Below are 12752 nucleotides of genomic sequence, written 5' to 3' on the forward strand. Positions count from 1 at the left end.
ATTCCTATAGGAATTCTAACATGCTAACCTTAATCTTTCCTTTGGGGACATAATAAATTCCAGAAGCCCGTAAAAGAAAATATCATCTTTTCCAGGATTTCTTTCCATCTTCTTTCAAATAAAGAGCTCCTTCAAGTTCATAAGGGCTACTCAGGCAATTGTATCAATCATTACATAATCAGTGCCCAATTTACAGATAGCTTGTTTCTAAGCACTGATTAAAAACAAATAGCAGTGTCAGGAAAATATTCCCTTTTCATGTCTGTCAGTCTCCATTTCTGCTAGGTGTGTTCAGAGTCCTTTATCTCCTTATTGTCAGGGACACCTGTGCCTAATATCCTCTAACTGAACCCCGAGTCTTGTTTGGTATGTGCAAGAAGAACATCTCTACTTTTACTGTTGGATCTCACTAGGAAATGCCCACTCTGCCCACAGCCCCAGGAACCAGAACTTCAAACGTGTACTCAGGACCTTTAGAGGAATGGCTTGCAAGGTTCTGGAGTCTGGTTCACTTGGTAAGGGCTTGACAGAGCTTGAGAAGAAAGAGAAACATGAATAGGGGCCTGGATAGACTTTGATAGACAGGAGAGAGCTCTCTTCAGTGTTAACAAATTGACCCCAGGAGAAATGTGGGCCAAAGCACCACCAAGTCTTCTGAATTTTCTAGAGATGTCCAAAATCTACTAACTCAAGAAAAGAATCAACCTTCTGTCAGGGGCAAATAAAACCTGTCTGGGGCTCCAGTATACCCATTTGTGACCTGTGTCCTGATACTTTCATCTGCATTGTGGGCTGGGAACACAGCAGAGATTTTTTTTAGCATAGTTACTAAGGAAAAACTCATTAGGAGTCTTCCTAAAAAACAATCATCAAGTGAACTTCTGGAATTTTCCCTAGCAGTGATCACCATCTGGACATCTGAACTTTTCCTATCTTCCTGGGTCTCTGTGACGATCCAATACAATCTAGAAGCCATTGTTCACAGACTTGCCCATTAGCACACTGGGCAGAACCTCATCCTGTATCAGATCTCTAACTGCACACCTCACACTTCCTATCAAATCTGGCTGCTGGAGGAGCTTCTCAGAAGATTTAGAAATCCATCTGAGTTCTGTGGATCATTCAAGTAATAAAACACAGATGAGTGAGCAGATGAGTTTATGAAAAGCAAACTATGTTATCTAAAGCCACACTTCATTACAATGGACTCAAAGGAACAGCTTAATTATTTAAAAAAGCTGTTATTTAGTGATAATCTGATTTTAAAATGCCAAGTTAAAATGTCAGGGCATGTCTCAGAATTTCCCATTCTTCTGGGGAGCAAATCATTTAAAAATAGATAGAGCAAATTTTTTTTTCTTTTCTACCATTCTGCAAAATTAAGCTTACCTCCAGTAAGGATTCCTTGTTCTTAGCATTCATTTTATCATTGGAGTCCTTGCTTTCTTTTTTCCCTTTGTTATCCAAGTAGAAATTCTAAATAAAATATTAAAAGATCAGTTCAGCAAGTGTTCATTCTTAGGCTAGACACTGCAAGGAAGTCAAAGTCGTAGAAGAAGATGTAGGTACACGTAAATAAACAGGGAACCTTGGTGTATACAGCTGACCACTAGTTAACTGGCAGGAGTGACTACTGCATCACCAAGGTAAAAGCTAAACCTTCTCTCCTTCCCTCTTATAGTGCACAATCAATGAGGAAATAAGATAGAAAACACTAGCAAAGGATGTGACATCATTTAATTTTTAAATGTCATAGTCAAGAGCATTGATTTCAAATGCTGGAAGCTGAGAGACCCTCAAGGGCCAGGAAGAGCCTCCAACTGGAGTGAAGGTTGAGCTCATGTCCCAAGTACAAGAGGGGAACTTCTCTGACTGGTGCATGCCTCACCAGAGCCCAGGGCCCTGCCAATTGGAGATTCTAATTTCTCAAGAGAAGCTTGAATTCTGGATTTCTGTAAGTGTTGCTGACTGCTTTTATTATTTTTTTAAATTGGTGGGTACATCACAATGGAGGGCTACTTGGAAACCACTGAGGGAAGAGGGAGGGCAAAGGACAGTTCTGAAGGGAGCAGCCTAAACAAAGGCGGGGGTGACCATGATCAAAAGCATTCACAAATGGGTGCCTGCGCTCTGAGCATGGTTTGTGTTGATGCATGCATCAAATCTTGTTAATACTGAATATCAATGAGCTAGTTAAAAACAAAGTGTTTGAGTTTCTAAAACATCATCAGCAATCAAGGACTAATTTTTACATAATCAGTACAGCTGAGGTACCCACACACAGAGCGAATGTTATATGTGACCACTGTCACAATTTAAGTATTGAGTACTTCTATGTGAAAGCATAGAATTTTATAAAATAATACATGAAAAAATGTACTCAGAGTAGAAATTAAACCTCAGGAGCACAGTATCTAAATTAGGGACCCTTCTGAATCTAGATACAAATATTTACTTACACCATAGAAGTGTTTCTCCAAATGTGACCCCCAGATCACTTTAATATCTAATAAAATGTATGTTCCCGGGCTCCCAACCTACTGGCCTGGAATCTCCAGGGAAAATCCACCTACATTTCAATGTCCTTCCTGGATTATTATGTACACTGTAGTCTAAGAACCAAGTGTACAGGACAGAAAGTTAGGAATCGAACTACAGGCAAATCAGATCTACAGAATTAGCATAAACCCAGAAATGCAATGAGTAAAAACAGTGATTTTCTGACTTAAATAGGGGAAATAGGTCAAGTGCAATTCCTTTGAGAATCCTTTTTTTTTTTTTTTTTTGTAGTGCTGGGGATTGAACCCAGGGCCTTGTGCATGCGAGGTAAGCACTCTACCAACTGAGCAATCCCAGCCCGCTTTTACTGAAAAGTAGTTTTCTTTTAATGTATTTTTTTCTAGATCTTTTTACTTTTACTTATTGTTCCAAAAGACAGTATGCTGTGAATTCCTGTGATTATAATATAAGAATCATGAAACTATTTTAATTTTACATGATTAGCTTGAGGATTATAACTAATTATACTAAATAACATATATTACCTGCGGGAACTCTATGCTAAGGCTTTATGGGTATGCTTTTCATTTCATTTTTACAAGAACTTTGGAACATAGGTACTATTGCTAATGCTGCTTTACAAATAAGGAAACTGAGGATTATGTGATTTACTTAAGGCTAATTAGTTCCAGAGCTTTGGGTTCTTCTTAATTTTTTTCAGCATTAAAATGCTATATATGGGAGGCTGGGGTTGTGGCTCCATGGTGGAGTGCTTGCCTAGTGTGTGTGAGGCACTGGGTTTGATTCTCAGCTTCACATATAAATAAATAAAATAAAGGTCCATTGACAACTAAACATTTTTAAAAAATGCTATATGTGGTAGGAGACAGTTCAGCACAACAATATGAATACGCTAAATACCAATGAAGGGTACACTTAAAAAGGATTAAAATTAAAACTCTAGGGAGGGGGAAAGGTTGATAATGGGTAGGAATTAGAGGTTGATAATGGGCACAACATTACAATTAGGTAGAAATAAGAAGTTCTGATGTGTCATTGCACAGTAGGATGACTATAGATAATAAGAACGTACTGGACATTTCAAAAAGCTAAAAGAAAGCATTTTGAATGTTTTAACCTTAAATAAATGATGACTGAAGACATATCCTTGTTTGAACCTTACACAATGTGTACACATAGCAAACATGGGTATTACATGGTACCACATGTATGTGCATGATTTTTATGTTTCTATGTATCAGCTAAAATTTCATGAATTAAAATTCCATTGTGTATATAGAACACATTTTCTTTATTCATTTGTTTGTTGATGTGCTCCTAGGCTGGTCCATAAATTGACTATTGTGAATTGTGCTGCTATAAAAATTGTTATGAATATATCACTTATTTTAGTTCTTTTGGATTAAATACTAAGGAATGGGTTTGCTGGGTCCTATGGTGGTTCCATTCCTAGTCTTCTGAGGAAACTTCGTACTTCTTTCCAGAGTGGTTGTACTAATTTGCAGTCTCACTAACAATGTATAACTAAGTGCATCTTTACCCCCACATCCTTGTCAGCATTTATTGTTATCTGTGTTCTTGATGATTGCCATTCTGACTGGAGTAGGATGAAAGTGTACTTTTGATTTGCATTTCCCTGATTTCTGAGGACTTTGAACAGTTCTTCATATATTTTGTTTGCCATTTGTATTTATTTTGAGAAATGCCTCTTTAGTTCACTTGCTATATCTCAGCCATAAAGAAGAGTGAAATTATGTCATTTGCTGGTAAATGGATGGAACTGGAGAACATGATGCTAAGTGAAATAAGCCAGGTTCAGAAAGTCAAGGGTCAAATATTTTCTCTTCTATGTGGAAGCTAGAGAGGAGAGGAAAAAAGGAAATTAAAAAAAGAGGGGGGCTCTCACAAAAATAGAAGAAAGACGGATCAAGTAGAGGAAGTGGATTGAGGCATGGAGGTGTGTTGAGAGCCACAGCCGAAGGGGCTCCAGCAAACTTTCAGACTGCCAGCTGATGATTGGCTCACAGCAGCCCCACCAACATCTAGCTGATTGGCTCCTCTGCAGTGATGCTCATTGGGCTGTTTCCCCGCCCTTTCACACTACGGAGCTGCTCATTGGAAGACTTTTTTGGCTCCACCCATGCAACCCAGCCAATCGGCCTCAAGAGCAGGAGGAGTGGGGGAGGTGGAGAGGCTTGTGGGAAGCCGGTGGTGGCAGTTGGGCTCTGAGGGTTTTTCCTGAGGAGCTGTTTTGTTTGGCCTGTGTGGTTCTAAAAATAAAGTTCTTTTCTTTTGACAAGTGGCTCCTGAATTGTGCCCAGCCAGGCTGCGGCATAGGTGGGGAGGGTACAGGAAAGTACTGGAGAATGAAATCTACTAAATTATGCTGTGTCCATGTACAGTATACCACAATGAATCCTGCTTACTTATATCATTATAATGCACTTATTGAAATAATAATAATATGATAATAATAATAACAGAAGGGAGATCAGTAGGGTAGAGTAGAGTAAGAGCATCAGGGGAGAGAGAAGGCGAGTGAAAGGGAGGGTACTAGGGAATAAGATTGATCAAATTATGCTATGTGTGTGTATGAATGTGCTATTATGAACCCCACCACTATGTCTAATTATAATGCACCAATAAGAGTACAAAAAGTGATATGGAGATTGATTGTGGCGATGGTTGCACAGAGGTGTATAAATATTAGGTGTCAATGAACAACCAGCCTGGCGAGAGCGATGGGATTAATGCCATCCACCAGAATGAGGATCAGAGCATTGCTCCCAATTCTTTTCTTTCCTGTGTCAGAATACACCCATGCCTTTCATCCTGTAGAGTGAGTGGAGCTTATTTCCATGTTTCTCTTATGTTGCACTTGGCTGTGGGACTGCTTTGGCCAACAGAATGAGGGTGGAAGAGTCAAATCATCAGCTTGGGGTGGAGGAATTATTTGTCTGTTCTCTTGCTATTGGAGAGAAGAATGTGTCACAGATGTGTGCTGCCCAGCAGAACAAGAGACGTGCAAAACTACCTGAATCTGACTCTCACTCTAGAGCCAAGGACAGGGGACCTGTGTACCCAGGAGGAAGTAAGTGTCAGCTGGTTTAAGGCGCTGGGATTCTTAGGTTGTTTTTGTGCACTGCCTAATACACACACCCACACTGTCTGGGGAGAGGACAGGGCACCCAAGTCATGGGTAGACTTTTTCTTAGTGCAGTAGTAGCCCATCACCAGAACCAGTCCTCAGTCCTTACATTTCTCTTTTGGTTTTTCGGGTGATGAGGTTCAGGACACAGTGCCCCCCAGTATAGCACCTAGGCATCTGAGAAAACAGCAGAAAGAAAGAAGATCAGAGAGATCTTTTCTATCCTTCTCCCCTGAAGCAGGCCATAAAATAATTCTCTGACCTTATTCTAAAGTAGATCAGAGATCCTAAAGACCCTCATAAGAGAGCTGCCCTCTCTAACCCCAGAGAAAAAGAAGGTTCTTCATTCTGAAGTCACAGGACACACACACACACACACACACACACACACACACCCCTGAACAAACAGGCTTTGCTAAATTCCCCCGTTTATTACCATAAGATTTTCCTTGTCCTACCATCATACTTCTGCTCGACAGTCCATAAAAATACTCTGTTTTTTCTGTGCCTTTGAGTTTTTATTTCAAAGCCTCCACAAAACTTAAATAAATTTGAGTGCTCTTCCTTTTTTAATTTGTCTTTTGTATAGGGGCCTCACCCATAAACCTAGTGACAGCTGAGAAAAGAATCTGTTCTCCCCTATACTAGCAATGTCACTAATCTTTGCACAGTGAGTTTCCAGAAGTTACTTTTACTAAGATAATAATGTTCTCCTGCCTCAATCCACTTTCCCCCAGAGGGACAACACCATGTGGTCAAGAGGACCCTGTAGAGGAGAAAAAATAATACCTTCTCATCACCTATGAAGGGGTCATGGAGGATGCCCCTATACAATAGGTCAACAAGGGAAAAGCTTAACAAATTTAATTAACAAAGTTTTACATAACATGTCAGTCTTCAGAGATGAAAAGCCAAAGATGCAGAGACAACTGTATTATTATGCTAAGTCCAATGAAAGAAGTGGACAGTGGTGGAGAAACACGACTGGACAGAGTGGGGTGTGATCTAATGGTAATAAACTAGTGTGGTAAGGATGCTCAGCAAAACCTGATTGTTCAGATTCCTTTTCTGTGCCTCTGTATGACATTCCTTCCCTCAGGACATGGGGCAGGACACCTGTCACATGAGGACCTTCAAGCACAGAAGGGAGGAAATCAGAGAGTAATCTTTCTGGACTATGCTTTGTGCTGGGGGGAATAAGTGGTTCTATGACCTGGTTTGGGGGACAAATGGGGAATGGAGGAAAGAGGGAAGAAGACCAGAGAGTACTTCTTGCTTCTGAGGTCCTTCAAATGTCCTTTAGCTCAAATTACTCAGCATGCCAAAGTGCCATATTTTAGGATATCATGTTCTGAGCTCCAATACCTCTGTCCTGACCTCATGCTTTAAAGGATCTCTGCTTTAAAGTGTCTCTCATCATCATCTAGTCAGGGGACCAAAGGGACATGTTCACTTGACACAATAACCCCCTCTACTGTGCAGTACCTGCTCCTTAAACCAAGGGCCTTAACTTCTTGCTCATATGGTTCTGAGTCCCTTCCCTGAATCCTCCCTCCTGAGGGTTAAGTTGTTACTCATGGGGACATCCTAGGACAGAGGGGATGACCAACAGGCAATTGTTTGCCTGGGAGGATGAGGTATTTGGAGCTTGTTGTTTGGGCTGGAGTGTCCATATGTGCTATGGTTTGGATGTGAGGTGTCCTCCAAAAGCTCATGTGTGAGACAATGCAAGAAGGTTTGGAAGAGAAATGTTTGGGTTATGATAGCCTCAACCTAATCATTGAATCAATCTCTGATGGGATTAACTGGTAACTGGAGGTGGGTGGGGTGTGGCTGGAGGAAGTGGTTCTCTGGGGGCGTGTGTTTGGGGTATATATTTGTATCTGGCAAGTGGAGACCTCTCTCTCTGTTTTCTGATAATCATGTGAACTGCTTCTCTCCACCCCACTCTCCTGCCACGATGTCCTGCCTCACCTTGAGCCCCGAGGAATGGAGCCAGCCATTAGGGACTGAGATCTCTGAAACTGTGAGCCCCTAAATAAACCTTTCCTCCTCTACAGTTGTTCTTGTTGGGTCTTTCAGTCACAGCAGCGAAAAAGCTGAATAAAACAACACATGTATCCACAAGGACCCATAGAGCACGATGGGTGATTCTTGCACAGAGAACATGGCACAGAGAACCATGCCACCATGTTGTCACATGGAACTCAAAGGAATTCATACTTCCAGGGGAGAATGAGGTATGGGATGCAGAACACATTTTATTTAACTGCTTATTAACTTATTTTGTAAGTTTAAACACAGAGATGTATGTTATTTGAACCTTCAGTTGTACCGTTGCCCCAGATCCTGTAAATGTTGGGGCGTGACCTGCTTCAAGGCATGTCCTGTGGGATTCCCTGCTGCTTTTCCCCTATCCGTTTATTCTGCCTTCCCCTAGTAATCACTGAAATGCAAAATAGAAATACAGAAGAGATTTTCTACGTGTTCTCTCTTTCAGAAGGTACTTAGTGTTTCACAATACCTAGAGCCCTGGGAAGCTTTATCAACGATACAGTGGCCAGAGTTCTCAATGAACAAAACGCCTCCCTTCCTCTTCCTGGGTGTCATTGCCCACCAGCCCATAGTTTCTTTCACTGGGTTCCCTCCCTGACGACTCTGTCCTGGTGCTGAGGATAGTGCCCATCACCCATCCTCAGCCCACGGTATCCCTGCTACAATGTGTTACTGTTCCCCAGAAACCCAGCCTGAGTAGAATGTCCCTATATCACTGTACTAATTTTGTCCCCTGCTGGGGCCTCACTTCTGCTACAGTCTCCAGTGCTGGCTTTATTCTAGCACAAAGCAGACACTCATGAAGTATTTGTAGATGATTCTTGAACAAAGGCTGGCATCCTGGAGGAAACCCCGAGATGAAGGGATTTAAGTCCTTATTCCTTAATTTGTCTTGGTCAGCTTCAGGCAGCCCAAGGTTAGCCTCAGATTCGTGCTTCTCCAACATCCTGCCTGAAACGTCAGAGATTGTATAGCACTGTGCTCCAGAACAGTCTGGGTCAGCCGCCTTGTGAAAACCCCTATCCAGCGCTCACTGTTGACATCTTCCTGGATGGTTACTAACATCCCCAGCCTCCTTCCATTCCTTCCTTCTCCACATTATTCTTTACATGGAAGCAGACAACAATAATAATTATTATCATTATTACTGGTAGATAATGTCCATTAATTCTCATGATATATGCTTTAAAAATAAATTATCTCTATTTTTTTAAAACAAGAATATAAAGCCCTGGTGAAGTTGATAACTTGTTCAAGGGCCCAAAGTTGGTAAAGTGAAAGAGTCAGGATTTCAAACCCAACCCGGCTGACTTTAGGACCCAGCTCAGCAGCTCCACAATACTCCTTTCCAGCAAGAAGCAATTTCTTCAAAGGCAAATGTGAACAGAAAACTTCCCCTTTTGTGAAGCTATGACTTGAAACCCTGGGTGCAGGTCCTCCACATTAGGCGCAGTGCACATCTGTTTTCAGAATGTTCTTCATATCACCCTCACTGGGTCTTTTCTACTCCTTGAACTTGAACTTGACTCTGGTCCTTGATTCAGAATTCTCCCTGTCCTGCCTTGCACACTGGTCTTAACTCCCTTGGCAAACATAAAAGACTTCAGTTCCTCAGGGAGTTCATCCCTCACCCCCAAGACTGAGAGGGACCCTGCCCTGGTTCTTGGAGTTATCTGGTCAGCCCCTGCTACCATATATACTTTTATAAAATTGAGTGATGTTTGGCCTGAAGCTGTCTCTGTATGTATGTGCCTGTAGGCAGGCATACTTATAGATATTTTTCAGTTTTTGTTGGTACTGGGAGTTGAACCCAGGGGCGATCTACCTCAGGAGCTGCATCCTCAGGACTTTCTGTTTTATTTTGAGATGGGCTTTCACTAAATTGCTGAGGCTCTCGAATTAGCCTACCTCCTGCCTCAGCCTCCTGAGTGTCTGGGATTATAGGTGTGAGTCACTATGCCCTGCCTCTGTACATATTTTAAGTCTGGACTAAAAGTTTCTTGGTCCATAGTGAACTTGATGTGTAAACAGACTGTAACCTGTTCTTGTAACAAGCAGCTGAATCTCAGTCAATCACACATGACCAACCATTTAAACCATGTTTGACTAAAACAGACATGAACTGTAACCAAAGGAGCTGTCCCTAAACCTCACTTCTCTTTCTGTATGTCACTTCCTTTTTTCTGGCTATAAATACCACCCATGCATGTGATGGTGAAGTGTGTGTGGGGGCACAAAAGGCAGTCAATATAGATAATAAATAATTGGGTCTTATGGGAAGATGGGGGCTGGTAGGAAAGAAAAGGAAATCAAATGCTGAATTCTCCTAAAGCACTCCTTCCCCCTCCACCTGTTACCAAGGTTACCTGCCTACAGCGAACTGTTTCTCAAAAGGTTGTTAGTGAAGCACTTCCTGGGCAGCCCCAGTGGGCAGAATGTGAAAGACACCCCTGGAGGGGTTCCTTCTCACCCTCTGGCTTATCTTCTGGCCACTAGTCACATATTTATGCAGGATGGGGAGAGGAGACCCTGAGAACAAAGAAAATCTAAAATGTATAAAAGGGACAGGACATCCCCACTTCTTTGTATATCCAGCTCTGGGGCCGTCTCTGTGGGGAAGTCTATCCTTGCTTTCTATTCTTGCCTTGGCATTTCAAGGGTGTGTTCCATCCTCACTTCCGGAGGAATGGAATTGGGGGAGGGGGGCACTCCAAACCACTTTTGGTCCAGACTGATAGAATTATCTTCTAATTTGTTCACCCTGATCACACACACAATTTCTTGTAGAAGACTTGACTTGTATCGACTTAAATTTATTTTTATATTCCTTCTCCAACCAATTGTAATTAACCCCTCAACAAGAAATAATTTGTAGATTACCAGCATCTTACAAACTTTTTGTTTTGCATTACTTTGTTTCTTTGGCATTTATTTATATATGTACTTATTTATATTGTAGCCCTAAGAATCCAAACCAGGACATCAGACATTCCAAAGGAAGGCTCTACCACTGAGCTCCATCTCCAGCCTTTGGAGCTTAGCATTACAAGGGAGAGAAGACTCAGTGTTCTCCATCAATGCTAACCCCAGGAAAGACAGCCTGAGGTGCACAGAATTTATCTTGCTTAAAGATCAGCAAAACTAGAGTTGTTGACATCATGTCTTAACAATTCAATAGCTATCACTTGCTAAATGCCTTCACTGGTTGGAAGGAAGATCCAACAGTACCTGACTTCATGGGACTTACCAACTGTTAAAGATGATACCATTATTTCATGATAGGTGCAATATCTCTGTGAAGCAGAGGACAGTTAACTGTGGTGGAACCTAAGTCCTAGGGGCTTAAAAGAGTTTTCTCCCTGAAATACACATGTGACGCCTCTCTAAGGACACACCAGCATCAATTTCTATGTCTTCAACCTTTTCTAAAATAGATCTGCCTGAGAATGGATGGCTTCTTTCACAATTGTCTTCTCACCTGTTAAAAAGGAAAGGCATAGCTCACACCCACAAGAACTTTACTGCCCAGGGGAATGGAGCTCAAAGGCCCTAAAAAAAGGGGTAGCTTGAGATACTGGTATGAAAAAGAGGAAGACTCATAACAAATCCTTTTGGAAGTCACATGATATCTAGCTCTTTGCTTCCAACACAATGGAAAGTACCTAATTATCTTGCCAGATGATGGATGAAAAGAACCATCATTGATCCTTCTGTGACCTTGAGCAGATAACTTGGAAGGAGTTCAAAGAATGGAATGGCATTCTTCTATTCCCATCTACTTATTAATGTGAACAAAGTTTCTCAATACTTTCATCTATCTTAATACTCAACATCTATAAAAAATGAAAAATAGAATACCAATATCACTTGTGTTCCCCAGAATACAATTGATATGGAACATTCATTCCTTGATTCTAGAATTAATCAGGGGGAAAATGACTCCATTTATTTATATAATTAGAGATATTTGTCCCATTTTTTTTACTTATTATGCTTACCTAATGTCAAAAACTTTAATAAATGTTTTTATGTTGTTTTAATCAACTGTGTTTTTTTAAACACAAGTGGCTTATGGTGAGCAAAATTAAAGCTTATTTATCAATTTGTAAACATAATTTGTAAAAGGGAAGTATAAGAGGAATCAAAAAAAGACTTGCAAGCATATAAATGGATTATAATATGATAAATATTTGTAGAGCCAATAGAATGGGAATAGTTCAAGGAGTGGGGGAAGGAGGAGCAGTATAAATGTCCCCAAAGTTAAAGAAGCTTATTGTATGACACCAAGAGTGAACCCCAGTGTCAACTATGGGCTTTGGGTTGTAGTGATAGTGAGTTGTCAATATAGGCTCATCTAGTATAAAAATCTGCCATTCTGGTGGAGAGTATTTATAGTAGAGGAGGCTGAGCTGTGTGGGATCTGAGGTAAAGGGAACTCTCTATACTCTCGGCTCCATTTTACTTTGAACTGACTTCTCTAAAAAAATAAAAGCTTATTCATATGCTTTATATAAAAGATGCTGATGGACCTTTATTTTATTCATTTATTTATATGTGGTGTTGAGGATTGAATCCAATGCCTCACACATGCTAGGCAAGTGCTCTACCACTGAGCCACAACCCTAGCCCTCGTATGTTTCTTAAATGGATGCTGTTAGAAATCAAACTGCCACGGGAATACTTCTGTAAGCATTGGATACTTTTTAAACTGCCAGAATTGGATTGGATACCTTTTAAAACTTCCAAAATTTACAATATGCTGGACATTGCATTCTTTACATCTGCTTAAACTTCTGATGAAAAAATTAGAAGTCAACAGGCAAATATCTGAGCGGTACATGTTTCTACAAACTTTTTAAAGAGGTTATGCAAACATAGAAGTTTGAACTCCATTTATAGATGGAGCTACTGTGTGAGGATCGTCATAAATGGCTGTGTGGGAATGAAGGAGAGAACAGAGGAAGAGGGTCTACAGGGAGAGAAAGGAGTGACATAGCTGTGGACAGGGACAGAGTGTGATAGAGATAGG

The 12752-nt window shown here is 41.0% G+C and overlaps 1 protein-coding gene across 1 annotated transcript in view; it reads right to left on the reverse strand.

Moving 5' to 3' along the window:
* LOC107150301 (amyloid beta precursor protein binding family B member 1 interacting protein) overlaps positions 1 to 12752 on the reverse strand; it is a 99105-nt gene that overhangs the window by 24182 nt on the left and 62171 nt on the right. Inside the window, exon 8 of the mRNA XM_015495281.2 lies at positions 1390 to 1476. Within this exon, the coding sequence (XP_015350767.1) occupies positions 1390 to 1476 (87 nt within the window). The remainder of the gene's footprint in view (positions 1 to 1389; positions 1477 to 12752) is intronic.

The sequence above is a fragment of the Marmota marmota genome, unplaced genomic scaffold (genome assembly GCF_001458135.2).
Source record: "Marmota marmota marmota unplaced genomic scaffold, marMar, whole genome shotgun sequence".
Taxonomy (NCBI): Eukaryota; Metazoa; Chordata; class Mammalia; order Rodentia; family Sciuridae; genus Marmota; species Marmota marmota.